Source organism: Amphiura filiformis, unplaced genomic scaffold, assembly GCF_039555335.1.
Source record: "Amphiura filiformis unplaced genomic scaffold, Afil_fr2py scaffold_24, whole genome shotgun sequence".
Classification (NCBI taxonomy): Eukaryota; Metazoa; Echinodermata; class Ophiuroidea; order Amphilepidida; family Amphiuridae; genus Amphiura; species Amphiura filiformis.
Window position 1 is genome coordinate 834,778 of NW_027305488.1, and position 27,175 is coordinate 861,952.

Genomic DNA, 27,175 nt, shown 5'->3' on the forward strand with positions numbered 1-27,175 from the left:
ATTTCATGTGTAATACTTTAGCTAGTAATGTCATTTTACCATATCTTGGTCAACATTTCACACTTAATACTTTAGCTAGTAATGTCGTTTTACCATATCTTGGTCAACATTTCATGTTTAATACTTTAGCTAGTAATGTCGTTTTACCATATCTTGGTCAACATTTCATGTGTAATACTTTAGCTAGTAATGTCGTTTTACCATATCTTGGTCAACATTTCATGTGTAATACTTTAGCTAGTAATGTCATTTTACCATATCTTGGTCAACATTTCATGTTTAATACTTTAGCTAGTAATGTCGTTTTACCATATCTTGGTCAACATTTCATGTGTAATACTTTAGCTAGTAATGTCGTTTTACCATATCTTGGTCAACATTTCATGTGTAATACTTTAGCTAGTAATGTCGTTTTACCATATCTTGGTCAAGATTTCATGTTTAATACTTTAGCGAGTAATGTCATTTTACCATATCTTGGTCAAGATTTCATGTTTAATACCGGTACTCTAGCTAGTAATGTCATTTTACCATATCTTGGTCAAGATTTCATGCTTAATACTTAATGTCGTTTTACCTTAGTTTAGGTAGCATTTCATGTTTAATATTTTAGCTAGTAATGTCATTTTACCAAATCTCGGGCCGCTCCTACCCGGGGTCTGCAGAAAATGTAATTTTTCTGCCACTTTCCTCAACAGCCCGAAAAGGTTGATCCATTTTTTTTGTAGCCAGGACGCTCCTCAAGAATCTAAAAAGTTTGTGTGTGTGGGTGTGTGGGGGGGGGGGGGTGTGAGGGTAAAAAAAATTCGAAACAATTTTTTTCATTAGTGGGCCTAGGCCTAACCGCAGGCTACAAATTTTACATTTACACCAAGTGCAAACTTTTTAGGTAGAGGGCCTATAGTTTTTCATTTTTAAAACCTTTTCAATTCTTTTTTCAGCCCTTTTTCATCAATAATTCTTCCTGCCGCCCCATCTGCCCCGCTTTTTTTTCTTTGATAATTCTTCTTTATAGTCCTACCGCTCCTTTTCTCTGGCTTCTTTTTCCGCCACGGGTTCCGCCACCCTTACCTTTTTCCCCGACCCTGCATTTACACCAAACACCCCCCCCTCCCCACCTAAAAAAAAACGCTTCCGAAAATGTGCATCTATCTTTTTTATTTTCTAGTAATGTCGTTGTTCCATATCCTGGTCAACCAAAAAAAGGCCTAGTAATCTTGGCTTTCACTGATTGGTGTTGTGCGCCCTTAAACTCATAGCCAGCTGTCGCCCAGAGGAATCAGGCTGTGGATACCGGTTCAAATTTTCGAAGATCGGAAATTGGAAAAATACTGAAAAATACTGTCAAGAAACATAGTAAGTTTGATACTTGAACACGTTATACATCATAATGGTTGCTTTGAGTGGAAGTAACGTTTAGTAACAATTAGCTAACTAGTTCTAGGTTATGAGTCATTTATTTTTATGCCAATTTTGGTTCATCAATTAAAAATCTGTTGACTATGAGATTTGACTGTCTGTCATGTCTGTGTTGTATATCTGGTTCCATACAGCAATACGCAGTATTGCTGTCTGGTAAGCAGGTACGAATTGAGACGTCGTGAATTGAGACGTCGGAGCCGGTCAAACACAGAGGACTAGCCTACATCCCGTATCCTACTATCACTCAAACAAGCAAATCTCTTCACGAATTCACTCACCTTGCGATCCTACATCATCAGTTGAAACAAACATCTAAGTTTCCAAAAACAACTTTGTCATTCCTCAAAACTACAAGTAACTTCATTAATAAAAATTGAAATCATACTATTACCCGTTATTGAAAATTTTGTTCGATTTATGTGAACCAAAAGAACGCACGAGTCGAGTTCAGTTTACCAAAATGGTAGCTCCTGCCTCCTGGTCACCTCAGATATGACGTCAGTATCAAGCTGCTTATTAAACGGTGTCGGTGGATCGGATTGGTTGAAATCAACGCCACGTTTTGACCTTACAGGGGTCAGAGATATGCATATATTCATGTATGAAAACAGCGATGCGGATATCATCAGACATCACCGGAACTGAGAATTGCGACATTTTCGATGTTTGTACCGGGGAATTTCAGACACGGAGACTCCGCGGAAATTTCGAAAAATTCGTCCAAAGGTAACCAAAGGGTTGGGGATCGCATTTTTAACTATCACTAAATGTTTCGGAATTGAGGTCGGCTAAAAAGTAGACAGTTTCGGGGACTGTAATTGGTGTAGATGTCACATTTTGAACAGTGAGCGATAAGTGACCAATTTGATGCTCAGCACAAGTGACTATCTTTACTCAAGGTAGTCTGTGTTGTATTCTAAAGCTTAAAATTAAAAATCCAGTTCCAGAACAAAATACATCACTTTTTTAATACAGTACTGTACTACTGATGATGACATAGTCGTGTTTTGGGCCTGAAACGTTTTGCTTCTAAATATTGATGGCAAACTGGACAAAAGAAACAGACACATGGAAATTTAGCCTGAGGTAAAAAGTTCTATTCAGATTTCCTTACAAATTAAGCGTACTGCTAGCCGTCCAGCGCGTATTATTTGCACAAGGTCCAATGCACATGCTTGACGTCATGCACGCGCACATATACGAAGGTTAAGCTGTCGAAGGAAATATACTTTACTCGCACCTCCGTCACTACGATTTCCACTGTCCTTCTCCGTACGAAGGTCTGAGATGTCCACTTTTTCTCATAAAAATACCACTTCCTACTATTCCTCACGTGAAGATGAGACTTAAACAAAACATATTTGGTGCATGTTCGTAAATTTTGAGCATATTTGAGGATGTAAAAGACCAGACTTGTGACTGTTCTTCCTATAAATAGCAGCACCGTCAATCACCGCGACATGAGTTCAGGGTGCCCCGTTTCTACGTCGTACAGCATTCATGGCCCTATGGTGAGGAAGGAATAACTAAGCCTAGGGCCATGATGTTTCGGGCTAATGGAAATTAATGCTTGCACTTCACAGCTTTTTATTTTTAATGTGCAGCCAGGGGGGTGTACTATGGTTGAAATGAAATTCTGACCCGGTAAGAGCCATTACGGGCCCGGGGTAAAATGTTCGCCCGGGACCTCTTTTTACGGCCCCCCTGAGGTCACTTTTCTTTGCTTTTATGGGCCAAACTTTAAATTTTCGGGCTTCCAGGACCCCGGGCCCGGGGGTACACACAACCTTAACCCCCCTTGTCGGCAGCACTGGGTCTTTCAGGTAGATATGTGTACCGTATGTAGTATTCTCAGCATAGAAAACACCAATTTACTATAAATTCCTTGAAATAAATGTATTATTGGGAGTTTTCCCCTGGTTAGAAATCAAACTTTTGAATTGTTTCACCATATTTTATACATGTACATACATAAATACCGGTAACATGTTTTGCATGTCCCCACCCCCATTGAGCTGCTGAGACGAGTGCAGTGGAAATTACTGTTCTTGTGTTCCCTTCGTGTTGTCTCGAGATTCTTCAAATTTGCAGACAAATAGTTAAACGCATTCAATGCTAGAGTATGTTGCTATCGTTTTTCGGTCCGACAGCGTTGACATTTTTTGCAACGGATGTTATTTATTCTGTTGATGTTGAAATTTGGATGATTCAAGAATGAGTTAACTGTATCCTGGCCAAAACAACAATGGGATGAAGCTTAGTGATCTATCTCGAGCGACCTCATGCCAACCAACCGAACCCTTCATTATACATAATACTTCAGGTACTGAGCATGCTGATATAACAGCTAATAACCGGAACAGCTTGACAGGTGTTTAGTCTACATGTACCTCCAAGTTGTAAACTGCAGGACAATTGTACATACTCCTTGCCAAATTGGAAAGGGTAGGCCTACAGTGTACACCCCTAAAGAAGCTTTTAAAAGCTGACATTTCTCTCGGTCAGAGTTTCATCAATGATACTACCCATTTCTTATGCAGGCCTGTCATGCCTGTCAAAGGGAACACCTCGCGAAATGCATATTGGTTTGTACCTGAGCAGTAGCGTAGCCAGCAAGGGAGGGTAGAGTGCCACCCTGACAAAAAATTAAAGAAAAAAGTGCCCCTCTGACAAAAAAATGAAAAGAAAATCTGGAGGGCAAAGGAAAAGAAAAGGGCAATGAGCCCCCTTTTCACCAAAATTCAACCAGATCATGGGCCAAAATGGTGTAAAATACAAAACTTTTGCGTGTTATGCGCGTGCACATCGTCCCCATAAAGCATTTTTGGAAGCTCCAAGACATATACAGTCTCTCTAAAAAACAAAACCGGTTTATGTATGTTGCAATTTTTTTTTCTGTGCCCTCGAAATTTTATTTTGCCACCACTGACCAAGAAAGCTGGCTACGCCCCTGTACATGTACCTGGGGCCTTTCAGTCCCAGTCAATTTTCTCCACATGGAAAATCCCAATTGCCATTTCTTTTGTAATTATTGGTATATTACCAATTCGGTATCGCATTCATTTCAAACTCCTTCTCACCTGAAAAGCGCTCCATGACATGGCACCTTCTTATATCAGTGAACTTATCAATTTAATCCATCACGTAAACTTACATGTAGATCATCGGATAAGCATCTTCTTTTAGTTCCACAGACTTCTTCTTCATTTGGCGACCGGGCCTTCTATGCTTGTGCACGGTCTGCACTTTGGAACTTGCTTCCTTTAAATCTGCGTATTTGTGATTCACTTGATATTTTCAAAAAGACTTTAAATACTCATCTGTTTAAGATTGCTTAAATGACAATTGACTTCTATATGTGACTGTTTTTATAATTATGTGTTAATTTGTAATTGTTCAATGTTTGCGCCTCGGAATAGGTTGTCTAGATTATAAATGCATTATTATTATTGTTGTTGTTGTTGTTGTTGTTGTTGTTGTTGTTGTTGTTGTTGTTGTTGTTGTTGTTGTTGTTGTTATTATTATATTGTAATAACGGCATTTTTCGCTAGAGGCCAAAATCCAAAATGGCCGCCGCCACCATTTTGAAAATTTAAGTTTTGAACCAGAGCACCTATAATAATGCACAAAGACACTTTTTCGGATATGTCGAGTACAAGGATTCCGATTCTGACATTAGTTTGACATTACGGCATCATTTTCACCCAGAAATCCAAGATGGTGGCCGGCACCATCTTGAAAAATTTAGTTTTGAACAAGAGGACCTAAAATCGTGTACAAGACACTTTTTTGGATAAGTCGACCACAAGGATTCCAAATTTGACTTTACTTTGACATTATGAACTCATATTTACCCAGAAATCCAAGATGGTGGCTGCGCGCCATCTTGAAAAAAAATAAGTTTTGAACCAGATTACCTAAAATCGTGTACAAAGACACTTTTTCCGGTAAGTCGACCTCAAGAAATCCGAATTTGACATTAATTTGATGTTACAAAATAATTTTTGCCCAGAAATCCAAGATGGCCCCCATTTGGTAGAGCGTAAATGTGATTTTTGAATGAGAGCAGAAGCATAAGTGTGTCATTTCCGCCTTATCTGGGGTTCATGTCTCTATATGGGGTTTAAACTGCCTTATCTTGGGTTTACATCCCTTATCTAGGGATAAGGCGCCTTATCTGTGGTATAGACGGCCTTATCCTGGGTTTACGTTCCTTACCTGTGGCTAAGATGCCTTAACCTTAGCATATCGCAGTCTAAACCCAGATAAGGCATATAAACCCCAGATAATGCGCCAGTAACCCCAGATAAGCAACGAGACCCCAGATAAAGCAGTCTAAACCCCAAATAAGGCGCCTTAACCCTAAATAAACATAAACCCCAGAAAAGGCATCTACACCCCACATAAGGTGCCTTAACTCTAGATAAGGGTTGTTAACCCCAGATAAGTGTCGTAAACCTCAGATAAGGCATCTAAACCCAAGATAAGGCGCCTTAACCCCAGATAAGAGACGTAAACTCAGATATGGCAGTCTAAGGCTAATGGAACTCGATTGTTAGTTTCCTATTGACCGCCCGCATCACTTTTTCAATTTGACCAAAACTTTCATTATTTTCATAAAAAAGTCAAGTATCTGAACATTGAAATGGAAATAATCAAAATTGAAACTCTCAAAATGTCTGACATCCCCTGCTGATCATAATCAGCACTTTTTCTTAGTTGTAGGGGTAGAGGATGTAGTAAATAATGGAAATTTAAGGATTACCTCATCATGTTTCTAGTGATTACAAAAATTGCTAATTTCTTTTCATTTTTATGAAAACAAATTCAAATCTTTAAATCTGTAAAGATGATCTAAGCATACTAATACCTCTTTTGCAGCGTCTTAGCTTGCTAGCCACCCGTCTGGCCGTCATTTTAGACGGCCAGTTTGCTCCTGGGACGGGCAAAATTAATGCCTTTGACAGATGCTATATTATAAATTGTATGTTTTGAGAAGCTAATTGCCCTTTTTAGTAGACCCAATTTGTAGAACAAGGTCATATCAGCACATATATTTGAACTCTTTGAACCCCCAATGGGCTATAGATGTCTGGTAAATATTGTAAAGGTCAAATTAGGACAGGCAATTTTATTCAAATGACGGGCAACCCTCAATTTCTAGCTAAGACCCTGCTCTTTTGAGATGGTCTTTCATCAACAATATATACTTTGGTACTGGTGGGGTACCTAAATTTGGAGAAAGCTGTTCATAAAATCATTGATTTTGTTGACATAATGGATAATGAAAAGAGACCGAATAATGAATAATGAAATAGCGACCTCGTCCTTTTTTTTAAACATCCAATCGGAAACTAATAATCGAGTTCCATTGGCCTAAACCCCATATAAGGCGCCGTCTGGGGTTTACTTCTCTTATCTTATGTTTATGTTCCTTATTTAGGGTTAAGACACCTTATTTGGGGTTGAGACTGGTTTATCTGAGGTGTACGTCCCTTATCTGGGGTTACGGCGCCTTATCGGGGTTTAGACTGCCATATCTGAGTTTACGTCTCTTATCTGGGGTTAAGGCACCTTATCTTGGGTTTAGCTGTCTTATCTGATGTTTACGACCCTTATCTGGGGTTAACAACCCTTATCTAGAGTTAGGGCACCTTATGTGGGGTTTAGATGCCTTTTCTGGGGTTCATGTTCCTTATTTAGGGTTAAAATGCCTTATTTGGGGTTTAGACTGCTTTGTCTGGGGTCTACATCGCTTATCTGGGGTTACGGCGCATTATCTGGGGTTTATATACCTTATCTGGGTTTAGACTGCGATATGCTAAGGTTAAGGCATCTTAGCCACATGTAAGGAACGTAAATCCAGGATAAGGCCGTCTAAACCACAGGTAAGGCGCCTTATCCCTAGAAAAGGGATGTAAACCCAAGATAAGACAGTTTAAACCCCATATAAGGGACATGACCCCAGATAAGGCGGAAATGACACACTTATGCTTCTGCTCTCATTCAAAAATCACATTACGCTCTACCAAATGGGGGCCATCTTGGATTTCTGGGCAAAAATTATTTTGTAACGTCAAATTAATGTCAGATTCGGATTTCTTGAGGTCGACTTACCGGAAAAAGTGTCTTTGTACCAGTGTTGTAGTCAAGACCTCTATGTCCGAGACCGAGACCTGCCCATCCGAGACCGAGACCGAGACCAAACCTTCCGAGACCAAGACCATCCCTTCCGAGACCGAGACCTCTAAGTTCCGAGACCGAGATCGAGACCGAGACCTTTGTTTAATCATGAACTGATATCGGAAGCTCGCATCTGATCCTGAACATGACCACTTTATTGATCCATTTATTGTTAACTCATCATACACGTTATTATCATATGATTTCTGTATCTTTATTCTTAACAATTATGTTTACTCTTTATGAAACTCAACTTCCACGTAAGAATTCCGCTGTTGCATCAGCCCCAGACATTCTCTGGTTCAATCTGAAGTTGAACCTATAGTAGATTTTATTTTAAATCACTAAAAGCAACAACGAAAGTGACAAACTGTTTTGCACTCAAGGCATTAGCCAGAGGGGTGTCCACTGTCAGTGTCCAGGTGTCATTTGGACGCGCTGTTTTCAATTTGGACACCCTAAAATTTTGATTTTCATAATGGAGTGAATAGGAAGTGGCCACCCTGATTTTGTAGAACAAGGTATTTTTGACACCCTAAAGACACCCCTCTCTGGCTATTGCTTTGATTGCATTAAAATATCACTGATAACTTAAACTGGTAAATTTAACCATAGGGCCTATATGATACTGTATAATGCAGTTCTGAACATGAACAGTACTTATTCAAGTTGAGTGTATTTCAATACAATGATTATTTTCAACATTCAATGAAATTTTGGTACAAAATAAGTTATAAAGAACAACAGAAAATTATATTTTTTCTTCAGGTCTCGACAGGTCTCGAACTTAAAATCATCCGAGACCGAGACTTTTGATGTCCGAGACCGAGACCAGACCGAGACCGAGACCTTGACATCCGAGACCCGAGACCTACAAAATCAGGTCTCGAGATGGTCTCGAGACCGAGACCTGGTCTCGAGACCTACAACACTGCTTTGTACACGATTTTAGGTAATCTGGTTCAAAACTTATTTTTTTCAAGATGGCGCCGCAGCCACCATCTTGGATTTCTGGGTAAATATGAGTTCGTAATGTCAAAGTAATGTCAAATTTGAAATCCTTGTGGTCGACTTATCCAAAAAAGTGTCTTTGTACACGATTTTAGGTCCTCTTGTTCAAAACTAAATTTTTCAAGATGGTGCCGGCCACCATCTTGGATTTCTGGGTGAAAATGATGCCGTAATGTCAAACTAATGTCAGAATCGAATCCTTGTGCTCGACATATCCGAAAAAGTGTCTTTGTGCATGATTATAGGTGCTCTGGTTCAAAACTTAAATTTTCAAAATGGTGGCGGCGGCCATTTTGGATTTTGGCCTCTAGCGAAAAATGCCGGGATTTTCGCGAGGGACATGGTGGCTATTTTTTTTCTAAATGGTCCATAGAAGTCGAATCAATCGTCAAACCTTACTAGCCAGAGAGTGGTCACCAGATTGAACTTTTTCACCTAACTAGGTGTATTGCACGAGTTCAACCAGAAGTACAAAGTATGTACTACTGTATAAGTGATAATTTTCATGAGGGTTTTATTTTTGTGAATTTTGCGATTAGAGCTCCAACCGCGAAAATAACACTACACAAATGTATGCAATAATGTATTACAAGTATAGGGAAGGACTGGGCAATTGCGAAAAATAACAATCTTGAAAATGTGCCTCTCACTCCAAATCGCGAAAATAACTATACATGGAAATTACCACTTAAGCGGGCTTCAGACTCCGTATTGTACGTACAATATTGTATGTACAATACTTTTCGTGACGTCAAAAAGTATTACACATGCAATAAATATACGTGCCACGCACGAGTTGAATCAGATTAAATAACGCGCTATAACCCTGACGGTTCATTGTTTGCTAAATCCAAGCGAGGTCACCAGAAAATCTATGCAAGAGAAATTTCTACTGTTGCTGATGAAAAATCCTAGAGTGCGTTTGGAGGTTTTTCTGCACTTTACCAGCAGGCCTAATAAATTCATAAAAAAATCAAAATCAAATAAAGATTTAGGGCGAATGTTTTTACTCACTGCTCATCTGATCCACTTTCCCAGGAAACTAAATACCGAATACTCCTTAGTTTTCCCCTGACTTTCCAGACATAATTATGAGTAAACATCAAATTTAATGTTTACAAAACAATCAAATATATATACATTCGTTTGCATTTTGTACATAAATATTAATATTAATAATGTACAAACATTAAAAAAGGGGGCCTAAGAGTATGTCTATTTTTAATCATATACTAATTCCGCCATGCCCAAACATATTTTATATATATGAAATCGTGTAATGGAACCCAAATTCCAATCAAAAATAAAAACAATTTTGCCCGGCAATTTTGTTATCAAATACACTAGGCCTATACATTGTATTACAGGAATTTAATAGATGGTGCATTTTAATAAATAAATAGATTAACACGGGTAATGGGCTAGAAATATTTGGCAATACCGGATTTACCACAGAGCCAGTGGATAAAGAAATTAATTAAAATTAAAACAAATTAAATGAGAAAATGAAAGCAAGGACATTTGGTGAAGTATTGTTTTAGAATTCGAAGGAGTCCTAAAGTTATCCTGGCCCATGACACTGATTAAATTCGACCCATAGTTATTTTATCAACTTTTGCCAGCATTCAACTGTTCAATGTGATTTATGCCTATTTTAAATAAAATTCCAAAATCTGACGTATCAATGTTGTATCGTGCACAAATTATGATTCGAGACTATTTCATTTGACACGGTTGTATGGATTTCAAAAGATCGGTCCTATAATAGATATCGATTAGAGAATTACAGCAAGAGGCTTTGAGGATGCCGTAATCCTCTTGACAATCAACCAATCAGAGAGACATATTTCAGAAATATATTTGTAGAGCTGAAACTCTTTCAACTCTGAAATATATATTTCAAGTAATCTCGCTTCACATTTAGCAGCACTTTGGCTTGCAATAAAGCCACGAAGGGGCGGTAATGCTAAATATACGATTTCAGTCAAATATTGGTGCAAATATACGATTTCGGTCAACCATTTGGCTATCCTTTGCCCAAAATTATGAAATGTTTATTAGTAACAACAACTCTTAGGAGGGTTTTCGAGTAATTTTAGCGAAATAATGAGGTAAAATAAAAGAAAACCTACTTACAATTTTGGACGCTTAACTGTGGTGTTCTAGGTGAATTAAAATATCACAATTAACATGTTTAATTCAAAATCGTTGTCCTACAAGCACATGTTAAATGGCTCGATTCATATTAGGTATAAGTTGGGACATTGTCAGATTGTGTGAACATTACAAATACAAACAATAAGGTTGAAAAAAAAATAGCCATTTAAAAATGATTTTGAAAGATCGTCTATTTTGTAGCTTTATGACACTGAATAGACCAAATATTTGCCTCTGACGAAAAAAAAATGTTTTCCATGCTGATTTGTTTTTGTAACAAGTACCGTATGTCATTTCAAAAAGAAAAAAAAAAAGGCGGATATTACTTTTTAAAAACTCGACGCATTACTATTAATACGCTTATTATTAATGAAAAAGTATAGAAGGCTTTGCATCCGGTTCTGATGAGGGGGGAGGGGCACAAGCCGTTTTCGGCAGTTTTCCTATGGAATTTTCTAAAATTTCAGATCAATGGGGGGTGGGGGGGGGCTTCCGTGCCCCTATAACGCTATGGTTACTGCATTAACACGTTTATGGATGTATTGTGATGATCATAAGTAGGCCTATAACATACACCATCATAACATGCCTCAACGATATCAATATGTAAAAAAGTGTTGCAAATTCATAACACAGCGTGTTATAATGTAACGAATGCTAGGCCTATGCCATTTATATTATTATTACAATTTTAATATTATTAATATTAGTATTAATATTATTAACTTTAAAAAGGTGCCCATTGATTATATAATAATTCAAGTACAGTTGAATACAAGAAGACATTAAAAGATGTTCATCATTCCGTGCACTCACTAAATTTACCACTCTTAGAAATTTGGCAACTCCGTATCAATAGCAACCAATGATTGTAGCAAAATATATATTTTCCCGGTACATACTATTTATTGCACGTGTAATACTTTTTGACGTCACAAAAAATATTGTACATACAATATTGTACGTACAATACGGAGTCTGAAGCGCGCTTTATAAAGTATATGTACAATGTAGGCCTACTACCTGTAAGGTGATTGCATAAAAGGTCATTAGTTCAAATCATCCTCCAGAAGACATGTATGCAAATGCATGGAGTACAAAAGAATCAATACCACTTTAACAGGTAATTGGTATTGTCTTCTGAAGGACGATTTGAACTAATGACCTTCCGTGCAACTGCCCTATACGACACCAGGATGGGGCATTGTTATGCACATTTTTGCTTCTCATATCAAAACCGCTGCCAGAGCAATATTAGTAGTAGTAGGCCTCAATGTAAGATAGAATAAAGAACATGAAAAAATTGGACTGGTCAATTGATCGCATCCCTTTTTTTTTCAGAATACCAGTATGACTAAGAATGACAAATAACCATGCACACATACCATCATGAGTGGTCCACTAAGACGAGTAGCAACACGTAAGAGATCATCTGGTCCTTATTCCAGAGAAGTTGACAAAAGAGCCCGGAGTGATGATGTAACAAACCAATCCCTGATGACAGTCAGCCAAAGGTGTGATGTGACAGACCAATCACTGGTAACAGTCAGCCAGAGGTGTGATGATGTGGATGAATTAGGTGCTGGGTTTAGGTGCCAAGGATCTTCTCAGTGGGTAAGTCAATTTAACCCCATGAGAACTACATGTACCTGCCGATTGACCAAATAAATATTGTGTCCAATTTTGAACCAATCAAGGAGGGTATTAATAAGATCATCTGCAAATGCAAGTTTGACCATAAATAGTTTAAAAGCTTAGTCATAATTGGCAATTGAAATGAGCATTTCAAGTTATTGACCAATCAGAAACAGGGTTTTCTTTAAGCATTTTGCTGAAGGGGTATTTTCAAATTTTTTGGACCCTTTCAATTGTGAATTTTTCCACTGAAGGGGTCCAAAACATTGGCCAAGGGATATTTTATTTTTATTTTATAAAACGTTTTTAACAATATTGGGTGTTTATATTCAAATCTTGTAACATTTGAATGCGTACGTTTTCAAGATTTTGTACGTGTTGGACTTTGAAATTTGGATTTGAAGGGGTCTGCAAAGTGTGTGAATGCTTAAATATGTGTATTTTATGCGTTAAAGTAAACCTGATCAGAAATGCTGTTAGAGGACCAGTAGTGGCTAGAGGGTTAACATAATCTGGTCCATGGAGGCCAAGGGCGGCATATTTGAAATTGAGATAAAGACAAAAAATATGCAAAAAAAAACACTAAAAAAATGTATAAGAAAAAAGACATCACAATTAAAACTTTATAATTAAACCAAGTATGCTACATGTATAATAGTCCAGTAATACCTTTGGTATTTTCAGTATGATAGCCTACATGTAATGTTTTTATAAGCTAGGTAATCCTTATAGTAACTCAATTTTCAATAATAAGGTCGAATACAGCATATATTTTGTATGTTAATCCCATTGTTACAAAACTTAGCACAACCGGTATATCATGTATATTGAGCCAATCAGAGATGGGGTGAGAATAGTCAGTGAACTGATGAGCGATGAAGTGGATTCAGAGCTTTAAATTGCTAAGAAATCTAAAACCTCTATTTTGATGGTTTTATCATGTAATTAAACAATTGTTTAACCAAACCGAGGCATATAAAGATAGGTAGTAGTGCCTGGCCATGATGAGGTTAAGTCAATTAAGACCAATTTATGCAATTCTATATTAAACCCTTTTTGTCCCCCAATGCAAGCCTCCATGAAATTTGTAGCTAAAGTAATCACCAAAAATAGATTATGCATCTTGATCACTTTCCATAGGACAAACCAACCCAAAGCAGTCCAGGAACCACACCAACAAAGATTTACAGTCAGCACAGAAACATCCCAAATATACCAAACAAGCGCCCTCTATTCCGACCACTGAAGAAGACCAACGTCATACACACACAGTCACCTTTGACATCGAGTGGACTAGTAACGGCAACACAAAGAGATGATGAAGGAGGATGGATAGAGAGCACTCGGCATCCACAAGGTGATCCCAATCCTACAGGTGGATTTACAGATGATATAGAGGAGTGGGCTGAGGATGAATTCAGAGCTGATGATGATCTATTTAGTATTACATCAACACCTTCTACTTCATCTCATGTTGAGGTATGAGTCCATTGCTGAAACTTTCATAACACTTTTATGTGTATGAAGAAAAGGTTTTAGGGAAGGTAATTCTAATGCTGGATTCATACATGTATACTATGATCAGCTCGTAATAGGCGAGAATTATTCGGTTTTTGTTACTGTGCAAGCCAATTAAGTCCCAACTTATGCCTACGTAAAATCACAAAAGCGTGTGTCAGTCACACAATACGCAACGCGCAGTTCGTGTAGGTACTTCACCCAGCTGCGTGTGCGCCATTCTATATCAATCCACGATGTTATGAGGTCAGCCTAAATACGAGCTGATCAGAGTATAGTGTCTTGCTTGCTGCCAGGGCTGTCAACTCTCACACATTGAGTGCAAGACAAGCATATTCTGGCACTTTCTCATTAATTTAGCTTTCATCAGAAGCACGCTATATGCTTTATAGACGAGGTTTTATGGTGTGCCTCTAAATTCATGACTGTTTTTTATTGAAAGAGACAAAAGGACGACAGACAGTCAGACACCCTTCACAAAAACATTATTGTAGTTTGAGCAACTATATTCTTGATGTATGCATCGGCTGTACAAATATGAATTATTGTAAGACCAATCTATTGTAATGTTTTTGTGGAGGGTATCTGCCTTTCATCTCTTTCAAATCAACCAAAATCAAAAAACAAAAAACACTCATTTTATACATGCTTGTAGATGGAATTCTAAGGTTTGTTAGTTCACCCGAGTTTTTCTTTCTATTTTCATTACAAATATTCTAACAGGTGATTCAACCGGAGACAGTGTGCAACAATTTAAGTCCTGTTGTGAACAAACATCTACACCAGAAAAACATCGCAGGTACGGTACAGCTGGACAACTACAGGGTAAACAGTGTGACAGGTACAACAGACACGAGATGCGTTGCTAAGGAGACAGAAGATGACTGGGATGGGGAGGATTCACTGTTTGAGAAGATTGACTTGAGCAGAATTGTCGCCGAATCTCAGAAACTTGGCAAGAGGGATGGACTCCAGAATGATGTAGCTCAAACTGCTGGATCTAGGGGTGGTTGCCAACAAGCCAATGATGAGCCTGACAATGTGGGAATTCATTTACGTGGGGAAACGGGTTCAGTTAGTATATCAAATTTGAATAAAAATGTTGATGTGGAATTTGATGTCAATAATCGGAATAGTAATCCTTTAAACAAGTGTAGTGTATCTGAGACAACTGTTGCAATTGGTAACAGTGGTAAATCTAGTAGTGGTCATCGTGGAGAAACAAGAAATGATAATGTGCAATCTGTATCCGGTGCTCAGTCATCTACCTCTGTAACACCCGCCCAAGAAAAGTGGTTCAGTCACATCGGACAATATGAAGACAATTCATCAATGCATGCAGGGACTTCAGAGAGAACTCCAAAGCAACTTGCATCAAATACAAATTTGAATGCAAGAAATACTGAAGCTATGGCACCATCAACAAGTAGGTCAACTGTATCAAATACAGGCAATAGTACTATGCAAAGAACTGCACCACATGCAAAGTCATTAACACCAAATCACAGTAGTAAAGGAGTCAGTAGACAACCTTGTGAGACTCCTCAAACTTCCATCGCTAATAGACTAAAACAGAGACTGCACAATAATGCAAAGGTAGTTACTCCAGTACAGAACAGGGCTGCACAGTTAAGGAAGGCCTCCATTGATGTCGCTATGAGTGAAGCTATGGAGGTGCAGAATAGAGTAATGGACAAAGATGTGGGGCCATTTTATGGACTGCCGAGTAAGGTTCAGGAACTGCTGAAAGGTCATCGAGGAATTGACCAATTATATGGTAAGTATTTCAAGAAAGTTGTTGACTTTGAAAATTGTTGGTTTGAAAATGGCACAAATGTGGATCAGTAAAACATAACAATTTTTCTGTGTTAAAATGTCTGGAGAAATTTCCAAACATTTAAAACATTATCATCATAGTTTTCTTCAATGAACAATCCGTATGAATACCACATCGGGTTAAAGTTTATGCGTTATCTAGATAATAATAATCTATTTTGAGGTCATTGTGTAGCTGAAATTAGATGAAATATACAGAGGCCAAAAACAAAACCCAACAATTGCAGAAAATTAACTCGAAGCAGTTGGTGCAATGTTATTTCTGCCATAAAATGCTGTTAAATGTAAAAAGTTTTAATTATTATTATAACTTACCCAACAAAAAAATCGATCAGGGATACGTGCAAGAGCTACCAATCACAGAAGCGCGATGGCATTGTTGGGCGTGGGCCGTGTACTGTGACTTGACTACCCTGTTTTCTCCATACATTTGTACCTCTTCATCTCATAGATTGGCAGCATTCGTGTCTGACCCTACCAGCCATCCAGGAAGGTCATAATCTCATCTACTCATTACCAACCAGTGGAGGGAAGACACTTGTAGCAGAGATCCTCATTATGCAGCAGCTATTGGGCCATAAGAAAGATGCAATTTTAGTTGTGCCATATGTAGCCATTGTCCAAGAAAAGGTAGGGTTTCAAGATTTCAATAACATCTTATAGAAAGCAAGGTTTAAATATGTGATGAAATCAACAGCTATATCTTCCACAGACGGTGTCTGGATTTCAACTAGAATAGCCCATTATCCAAGAGAAGGCTATTCCATTTGAAAGCCATACACCCCTGTTAAATCCAACCATAATACCATAATAGAAAAGTGATTATTAGCTTGGTGTCAATTCAAAAAGGAATTGTGCTCAGCTATTGGCCTGCTTGCTTCACCAGCACCTAGTGAGATTCACAATTGAAAACAGATCAAGTGATTTGTTTTGATATCATACTAGCTGTGTACACATGCCAGGTAAGACCTGTGTAGGTCATATGTGACCATCCACCACAAAGTGGTAGTAAAGTCGGCTCTAGATCATTTTCTGTTTATTGCAGATTTTGAAAGAATTCACTTTCAGCTTCACACCTCAACCAGCTTCATCGGACATCTGGAAGTGAAGTTATAGTTCATCAAAGGTCAAATTCGTAGTATATTCAACATACAAATCCAATTACTGTTTTTGATTGTATCTCAAAATGGAAAATGCAGACTTTACGACCAGTTTGTGGTGGATGGGCACATATGTGTACATACTACAATGTACATCAAACAAGAAAATATCTTGACAACTTAATGTATCATCTATTGTACTGACCCCACCTTTTCATCCTGTTGCATTTTAATTTGATGTCATGACGCAAACTACAACTGCTATATTTTGATGTGATGGTTCACATATATCATATATGTGACATGATCAAGGGGAATGAGTCACATGTCGACCCTGGTCAAAAATGAGTTTTACACATGTTTCTAAAGAGGACATTTAGAGCTTTCTGAAACTGAAAATTCCATGTTGATACGACTTTTCATTGCAAAGTCACATCAATTTATTACCGTACTGACGCGAGTATAGTCCCACCTTCGAGTAAAGTCCCACCCCCAACTTTTCGAAAAATTTCAGAAATTAAAAAAAAAATTTTTTTTTTGTTTTTTTTGATTTTATTTGTTTTTAAGTTATTTTTTTTTCAGCTTTGGAGTGTCCCAGGACCTAGACCTAAATGCTAATAAGATAATTAATAAAAAAAAAAAAAAAAAAAAATTCAAGATGTTTTGTATTTTTAATATGAAAATTGATACTTGGTATTCATGTCATAATCTATTCATGATTTCAAAATGCATTCAAATTCAATGCATTTTGAAATCATTAATAGACTATGACATGAATACAAATTATCAATTTTCATATTAAAATACAAAATATCTTGAATTTTTTTTTTTTTTTTTTTTTTTTTTTAGGTCAACCATGAATGATCCTAGCATTTAGGTCCAGGTCTAGGGACACTACAAAACCGAAAAAATAAAAACTTTAAAAAAAATAATTTTTTTTTTTTTTTTTTTTTTTTTGAATTCGAGTATAGTCCCACCCCCAATTTTGAAAAATGTTCACCCAAAAACGGGGTGGGACTATACTCGCGTCAGTACGGTAATAGCTGAAAACAATATAAAACAAAAGAATTTTAACACTTGCTTTGCAAATATCTCAAAATCAATATTAGCGACATCCGACTCATTTCCTTTGATCGTGTCACATATGATTAGTGCTGCCGCTGTCCTCAACATGCCTCATGTTAACATTATGTGGACATAACAAATAACCCAACATGTCAACATAAATTTGGAGATGTCAGAAAAAACGTGGGATTAAGTACCAAAAAACCCTCGACCTGCAGTACTGTTTAGTATTTGTTGTCTGCTTAATTTTGGCCCAGTAAAAATTATATTTGGCGCACAATTTGGAATTTTGTATTATAATTAGTCAGTTTTAGGAATTTTTAAGCCCAATTGGGGGAAAATATGTCTTCATTTGGTGCACAAATTTTGAGAGGGTTTACAAACACTGGACACCACCTAACATCAAAAATTCATCTTGACAACGGCACTTCATATGATGTTGTTCTCTTGTTTCTTCTCAGGTAACCAACCTGTCTGTGTTTGCAGTAGAACTAGGTTTCCTAGTGGAGGAATATGCAGGGAGTAAAGGGGCAATACCACCAAGGAAACGTCGTAAGAAGAGGACATTGTACATAGCAACCATAGAGAAAGCACACAGCCTGGTCAATAGTCTGATTCAAGAACAGAGGATTGCTGATGTTGGCTTGGTGGTGGTAGATGAGGTAATGGAGTGTACTGTACTCTGCATTCTGATCATAGGCTTCATCATATGAAGTCCTAGTTTTCCAAAATATCAAGAGTTATCTCAAGAACTACTGAACCAATACTAGGCTTGTTTGTACTCATTTTGATGCATTTTTCATGCTGATTCCAAATATGGTCATGAAAATGTACAATTCTGAAATTTCTCAATTAAAAAAAATGAAATTTGTTGTCTACAGCTGACTTGCCAAGTACAAAAATCTTGTACAAAAAACGCTTGTAAAGTCCAATGATCTTGCCTAATTGTGCTTTATATCTGTTGCATTTTTATAGCTGCATATGTTAGGTGACGGCCGACGTGGCGCAACGCTAGAGATGTGCTTATCCAAATTAATATACACTAATACAGCTCAAGTCATTGGGATGAGTGCTACACTTAGTAACATACAAGACCTGTGTGCATTCATGAAGGCAGAGTTGTACACCAGTGACTTCAGACCAGTAAGTTGATCACAAATCAGATTTGTGGTTTGTTGATAGAAGTATTTATCAAGTGGTCAGTGACACAAAGATGTAACTCCATAAAGGAGTTACGTCTTTGTGTCACTGACCCCTCGATATAGGTGTGCTAACATTAGGCCTGTATTGGCACTGTTTTTCATGTTGGCATGTGTGGAAAAAAAAACAACGTCGACAAGATGTTGACAAAGTCAAAGTTGAAAAGTCTCAATTAAAATGCACATGCAATTTGGTTCAAAGTGTACCCAATTTGGCAGGTCTGCATAGCTCTGATCTTTTTCGCTCCATTAAAAGTTGATACATAACTAATTAAGTATAGGACTACATGAAAAAACACTATTGCTTTAAAAAGGAAAAAAGAATAAACTTTTTCATTTATCTTACAAGCAGCTAAAATTCCTTGCATAAACAAGTTAACCCCATAAGAACTACCTGCCGATTGGTTAGAATGGATGTTGTTTCATTTATTGAACCAATCAGTGATCTTTTAAGAATAATGCCAACTTTTTAAATGAATGCGGTGAAATATTTTCAAAACTGTATTCTTATTGGCTATTCAACTGAATATTTCTTGTCAGCAACCAATCAAAGTTGTTGTTAGAAAGGCAGTAGTGCTCAGGGGGTTAACATGTAAATTGTTAGTGCAGATTGAACTTTCTCCTGCATTGCACTGTGACTCCTTGTTGACTGTATCCCTTTTTGTCACCAAGAATTATTCAGTGTTGTGAAACATTTTTTTGTCAACAAGACTTTGTCAATGATGGCTCTACACAATTTATGTCAAGTAGGTTTTAGTAGGAGTATGTAACTTTATATAAATATATATGTGTGTGTGTTATTTTTGTGCCTGTATGCCCACTTGTAAAATGTGGAAAAGTAAACCTAGTTATCCATGTCCAACTTAGTTTCATCAGCAGACATTGATCATACTGACACTTGTTTAACAGAATACTATTCACTAAGTTGGACAATAAGCAGTCGTGAAACATGTAGTGGATCATGATGGTCCCAGAAAGTTTATCCGCACAGCATGTTATGACTACGGGCTGGAGCCAACTTGACACAGAGAACCTGCTAGTTTTGTTTGGGGTCCAAAATGTACACAACAAATTCCCACCGTAGCGAGATAGACACCCATATGATAAAGGACGCAACGGTGGGATATTTCTCACTAAGTAAACCCCTCATGAAAATATTAGCATATACAGTACCCTGAAGGTGTTATGACCAAAAGCTGATTAAGAATAACATTTTTACATCCTAGGTGGTCAAAGGTGGTGTATCTATAGGGCACAGCCAAATGGACTTCATTTAGTATTGCTTGTTTAACTTTGTCCCCACTCTGTCTTGCAGGTTGAATTACGGGAGTATGTCAAAGTGGAGGACAACATATTTGAGGTGAAGCCTGGCAGTGGACTGGGTCCGGATGAGAAGTTTGTTCATGCAAGGACGGTGACATTTCCTGTAAGTGAAGAGTTCGGATACAAAATGTGATTAATTGCTGCCTTCTGTATTTTTGTATTAATATTGTTATGCAATGAAATATTTCCCTATTGAATGCTTGTGATCATTATAAGAAATTAGGGATGTGATTCTTAAGGATTTTTCCTGATTTCAGGATTTTTTGTAGCCAAAATTTATGCATTTTTGTTGATTTTAGCACAAATTCATGCTGTTTTTGGAATTTTGATATTTCACAAGCTTTGAATCACCTCCCTGTTAGAAATGAACACTAAAATAATTATATAATAACAGTATCAATAACAATATTGCTTATAAAAAGGCATAAGGCAGCAGTTGTGAATGAAGTGTTTTAGGTCGCCTATTTCTACACATCTTATTCACACACACTTTCTAATACTCTCTTTTGTGCTCCTAAATTTATATTGATCAATAACAATTTTCTTCTTTTCAGTATTCCAAAGGGTTACTCAAGACAGACCCTGATCATATTTCTACACATCTCTTTCACACACACTCTAACTCTCATGCTTCATGCTCCCAGTAACCCAATCTGATATAATTGATCAATAACAATCTTCTTTTCAGTACTCCAAAGGGTTACTCAAGACAGACCCTGATCATCTGATAGGCTTGGCCCTGGAAGTCATCCCAGATTTCTCTTGCCTCATCTTTTGTGCTACTAAGAAGAATTGCCAGAATGTAGCAGAGATTATATGTAAACATATGCCAAGGTAGGCATGCTGTTCAATCTTTCTCACTGTCAATAATTTAGGCCTAAAATATTGTTTGATTGGCCTAACATAAATAATTAGGGTAGGTAGGTAGGTAGGTAGGGATTTTTTTAATTTTATTTTTTTACACACACTTTTAAAGCTGTAAATTGTGTTTGATATAGAGGCCTTGGAACTTTTTGTTCGGACCTACTTTCGGGGTCGATCGGGTTACGCCAATTAAACAATTGTTTTTAGGACTTACTAGCAACAATGCAGTCATACAAGCTAGAATAGCCTATGTTATTGAAGAATTTGCCTGATCAATATCTAAGAGATATCTTGATCAATTAAATATTATATTATTAAATCATTTCTATAATATCGTTACGAATACGGCAGAGTGACGAATCCGCAAAATCGCTGTTCTGAGTAAACGGCGTTTGAAAATATTGGAACCATTCTATCGGCCCTTCTAAAATATGAGAACATTCGTGAGCACTCATTTGAAATGTATATTATAGAAGTGAATGTTCACTAATTATTTGCAATACTTATATGTTCTGAAACAATCGATATATCCCTCAAAACAGGTATAATTTACAGTTATTCGGCTTTTTGCTAAATCCAAAAAGTGTCAACTGCTGCGCAAAGAGTTACATACGGGGACGAATCCGCATTCAACTACGTGTAAACTATAGCACTCATCCTTGATTTGGGGATTTTATGTAAAAATTGCTGGTTGTCCTAAGGCTATAGATTCTAAACTTGGTATACAAGTTATAATTTGTCATCTCCGTAATATTTAGTGAAAACTCCGGTTGAAATCAAGGATTTTAGAGTAGATATAACAATATTGGCCTATATTTTGTGTATAATTTTCTGTGATTTCCCAATTTTGTGACGGCGCTCTGACATAATTACGCCATAGCGATATCGTGTGGGGAATGTTTGTACTTATTTTGGCATCACTGGATAGAAGATACCTATAGCTACCCATTGGTATCAAAAATAACTGTATATGACATGTAATATAGAAAATTCGGAGTTTCCAGCTATACTATACAATTTATCAACCTGATTTGTACAGCTAAGTATACGATTAGTCTTTTGGTCAAATTCATTAATCGCACTTAGGCGCGATTAAGTCCTAATCACAATTTCAATATCTACGTCGGGAAGTAAGATTTATCGTTAATTTTTGGTGGAAATGAAAGATCGCCTGATACATAATCACAAGCATACAATAACTCAATTTGCTCAAAATGCTCGATTCGTCACTCTGCCGAATTCATAACGATATCATTATTGTGCTTCCACCATGCAGGGAATTTGCCAAGAAAATTATGGCGCACAAAACTAAAGAGAAGAAAGAACTATTGCTGTCCTTGAGAAGAGAATGTGACAACCATCTCTGCCCAACTCTGAAGAAGACGGTACCATATGGATTAGCATATCATCACAGTGGCTTGACTATGGATGAGAGAAAGCTTGTGGAAGATGCTTATTCAGAGGGGACGCTATGCATGTTGACGTGCACCTCTACTCTAGCAGCAGGGGTTAACTTGCCTGCCAAGAGGTTGGTTAGATTTAAATAAAAGGGGGATATGTACTGCACTTTGTTTATCCTTGATTGTGGTAGTCACAGTGTTTATGCAGTTGTGTCACAAGCGAGCAGACAAACATTCCTTGTACATGGGTGTATACGGCTATACGCTCTGCAGGGTTTGGTTAGCATGCACGATATGATACAGCATGCGCACCTATGTCACAACTGAACTAGAGATTGAACAAAGTATATGTAATCACAAATATTAATGGTCTATGAATGCAAACGACTAAATCAGTAACAGTAAAGCCAAGCGTTAATGCATATGTGTGTGCCAGTCCTGTGAAGAAGCAGTGTCAACCCTGCATGAGCATGACGCACATTCTAAGAAGCACAGCATCAAAATATTATGTGGTGTATATTGTTCACAAATATGTAAGACCATATCTCAAAATTATTAGAAGGGGGTAGGTTAAATGTCCTGAAGATGATACTTGTAACTATTACTTGTTTACCCTGTATTGTACGGTCATTCTAAGGAGTCCATATATAGCCAAGGACCTGTTGGCCAGTAGTCGATACAAGCAGATGGCAGGCAGAACAGACATTGATACTTCACTATTTACTTGTTTACCCTGTATTGTAGGGTCATTCTAAGGAGTCCATATATATGCCAAGGACCTGTTGACAAGTAGCCGTTAGGCCGTGTAAAATTAATATTTTGGTTCTCGTCCCTCCCTCCTCAATTACTGGGATTTGTCAGATTTTTTTTTTTTTTTTTTAGATTTTTCAATTTTGTAGACTTTGGAATGATTTATGAAATCTTCATACATACAAATGTATAAATAAGTTTATTAGAGAACAAGCATCACTTCCAAGTCTTTTGTGGTACTCTAGGGGTTTATCCTCAGAATCTCACATTTGAAAAAAAAAAAAAAAAGGCCTCATCGCTTCCTCGAGCACTGTTGGAGAAGACCGAAAACTACTGACAATGCTAATTTTACATTGAAAAAAAAAAAAAAAAAAAAAACACCTCCCTCCCTCATCAATTCATGAAAATCCTCTGGACGAGAACCAAAACATTAATTTTATACGGCCTTATGTAGGCAGAGCAGGCAATGATACTTTACTATTACTTGTTCACCCTGTATTAGAGTCATTCTAAGGAGTCCATATATAGCCAAGGACCTGTTGACCAGTAGTCGTTACAAAGCAGATGGTAGGCCGAGCAGGCAGAGCTGGCATTGATACTTTACTATTTACTTGTTTACCCTGTATTAGAGTCATTCTAAGGAGTCCATATATAGCCAAGGACCTGTTGACCAGTAGCCGTTACAAGCAGATGGTAGGCCGAGCAGGCAGAGCTGGCATTGATACTTCTGTTTGTTCAACAACTTTTCCTATACCTTATGTACAGGATGAATCCGTGATGAATCCACACTTTGCCAGTAGCGTATACGCGAACGCAAGTTAATGGAAGTGCGTATACGCGAATACGCGTCAGAAATTTGCCATAACTGGAACTTGTGTGCGCTACATGTTGTTATTGGAGGAAGCGGCTAAATACTGCTCTTTTATTCTGTAGTTCTTTTGCTGCTGTCAACAGGAAAGCATCTATTTTCTTGTGTTTAGTGGCATTGACTAAACTGGTCATTCATCACGAATTAATTGTGTGAATTAAACGATATTTAGCTTGTTTTCGCTGTTGAAAGGGATTCGACCATGTTTCGCCGTTGTTCATCATCAATTAACAACGATGCGTCTGCGTCGTCTGCATGATTTACTTCGCGAGGGCAGCTAAAGCTAGATTTAAATAAAAGGGGGATATGTACTGCACTTTGTTTATCCTTGATTGTGGTAGTCACAGTGTTTATGCAGTTGTGTCACAAGCGAGCAGACAAACATTCCTTGTACATGGGTGTATACGGCTATACGCTCTGCAGGGTTTGGTTAGCATGCACGATATGATACAGCATGCGCACCTATGTCACAACTGAACTAGAGATTGAACAAAGTATATGTAATCACAAATATTAATGGTCTATGAATGCAAACGACTAAATCAGTAACAGTAAAGCCAAGCGTTAATGCATATGTGTGTGCCAGTCCTGTGAAGAAGCAGTGTCAACCCTGCATGAGCATGACGCACATTCTAAGAAGCACAGCATCAAAATATTATGTGGTGTATATTGTTCACAAATATGTAAGACCATATCTCAAAATTATTAGAAGGGGTAGGTTAAATGTCCTGAAGATGATACTTGTAACTATTACTTGTTTACCCTGTATTGTACGGTCATTCTAAGGAGTCCATATATAGCCAAGGACCTGTTGGCCAGTATCGATACAAGCAGATGGCAGGCAGAACAGACATTGATACTTCACCATTTACTTGTTTACCCTGTATTGTAGGGTCATTCTAAGGAGTCCATATATATGCCAAGGACCTGTTGACAAGTAGCCGTTATGTAGGCAGAGCAGGCAATGATACTTTACTATTACTTGTTCACCCTGTATTAGAGTCATTCTAAGGAGTCCATATATAGCCAAGGACCTGTTGACCAGTAGTCGTTACAAGCAGATGGTAGGCCGAGCAGGCAGAGCTGGCATTGATACTTTACTATTTACTTGTTTACCCTGTATTAGAGTCATTCTAAGGAGTCCATATATAGCCAAGGACCTGTTGACCAGTAGCCGTTACAAGCAGATGGTAGGCCGAGCAGGCAGAGCTGGCATTGATACTTCTGGAGAGAGCATCATGATCATAAAGCCTCAGGAAAAACCACAGGTAAGTAAGTCAGTTCAGGTTTTTTGTGTGTTTACAATGTATGCTTGTATGAATTTACATACTGTTCCTTCTAAGGCCACATGATGCTCAATTGGGCAATTCCAGTTAAAATCTATACACCCCCTTATGGAAGATATGACCTTAATCTCCAACACAGGGAGTATGAATTTCAAATGGGGTTACCTGAATGGGTTACTCCGTTTGTAAAGATTAAGGTCATTTCTTTCATACGGTGTGTATGGATTTCAAGTGGAATAGCCCATTGGCCAGCAAGGTGTAAATTGGCCCAGATGAATTTGAAAAAAACAAAACAAAGAAAGTGATATAACATTGATTTTTGACAGCAATTGGGTCAGATATTAGCCAAATGACCAAATTAGCCCATGATGAAATATTCTTGAAGGAACACTAGAAAACACTACTTTTACACAATTAGTCATATGTACACATAGTTAATAAAATGATGTCAGATCTAGGTCCTTCAGAGGAGAGTGTGACTTAGCAGTGTTTGCACTCAAATATTGAGACAAATAAGTAAAGTGGATACACAAGAGGAATGGTATGGTTTCTATTGAGGATATTTCAAGGCTTGATTGATACAAGGGGTGGCATTTCCGTCCATTCTCGGGTGTTGGAAAATGCCTATACAGTATTTAGTCAAATAAACGCCCCGGTTATGCTTACATTTTCCCAAGGGGGGGCGTTTATTAGAGGTCATTTTAGCATGACAATTCCGTTAAAATCATTAGGTAAGCTTAAAAGTCACACTAAAATGACGAACTATGAACTTTTGACACTGACTTTTGGTTCACTTCCGGGTTTCTGATACAGATTTTCGCCATTTATTGCTGCTATTACCGACCGTGTGAGCAACTTGGTAAGCTTACTACACAAGATAGCATGGAAATATCGAATTTTTAAACATCTTGGTTGAAAAAAGTGGTGGGGGGCGTTTATTTGAGGGGGGGCGACTATTTGACGAAATACAGTAAATGCGATTACTGGCTTCCTTGACTCATTTTGTATAAGATAAATGTATTTATATTAAGAAATACACTCCAGTTTTTTTTTAGTTAAACAGCTAAAACTGGAAAAACTGCCATCCCTCTTGCATTAAGGCAGTATAAAAACAATGAAATGGATATGTTTTCACATTGCATGATTTTCCCATTTTGTCTGAAATCCCTCTAGGTTACAGACATGTTAAGTGGTCCATTGGAAGGTTGCTATAGCAGTTTAATGCATGATGATGGGAAAGGACTTAGAGGACTTGTACTCACACTAGTAGCATTAAAGGTAAGTCGGTATTTGATTATACCCTTCATTTTTTGGCCCCCACATATATGTGGGACTTATATCGCCCAGACAGTTGTTTGCTTCTTTGTTTGTTTCTTTGTTTGTTTGGCTGTCCAGGCGGAAGCAAATTCATTAATCCACTATGCAGCTCCAACGCAATGGCCGATCAACTTCATTATTATGTCTTCAGAATCTTGCATCCCATACCTTTGTACATAACCTAGCTGTCCGATAAATTTGTGTATCGGTCTGTAACCTCTTCATAGAGTGCACAGTTCAT

General features: G+C 37.6%; 1 protein-coding gene across 1 annotated transcript in view; it reads left to right on the top strand.

Moving 5' to 3' along the window:
• Positions 1 to 1,282: 1,282 nt before the first annotated feature.
• Positions 1,283 to 27,175, top strand: part of LOC140143610 (helicase POLQ-like) — a 36,216-nt gene continuing 10,323 nt past the window's right edge. The window contains exons 1-12 of the mRNA XM_072165424.1: positions 1,283 to 1,356; positions 12,115 to 12,387; positions 13,549 to 13,887; positions 14,650 to 15,703; positions 16,214 to 16,392; positions 18,389 to 18,589; positions 18,903 to 19,070; positions 20,442 to 20,552; positions 21,138 to 21,283; positions 22,590 to 22,841; positions 25,458 to 25,599; positions 26,791 to 26,895. Of these exons, the coding sequence (XP_072021525.1) occupies positions 12,163 to 12,387; positions 13,549 to 13,887; positions 14,650 to 15,703; positions 16,214 to 16,392; positions 18,389 to 18,589; positions 18,903 to 19,070; positions 20,442 to 20,552; positions 21,138 to 21,283; positions 22,590 to 22,841; positions 25,458 to 25,599; positions 26,791 to 26,895 (2,922 nt within the window). The 5' untranslated portion in view covers positions 1,283 to 1,356; positions 12,115 to 12,162. The remainder of the gene's footprint in view (positions 1,357 to 12,114; positions 12,388 to 13,548; positions 13,888 to 14,649; positions 15,704 to 16,213; positions 16,393 to 18,388; positions 18,590 to 18,902; positions 19,071 to 20,441; positions 20,553 to 21,137; positions 21,284 to 22,589; positions 22,842 to 25,457; positions 25,600 to 26,790; positions 26,896 to 27,175) is intronic.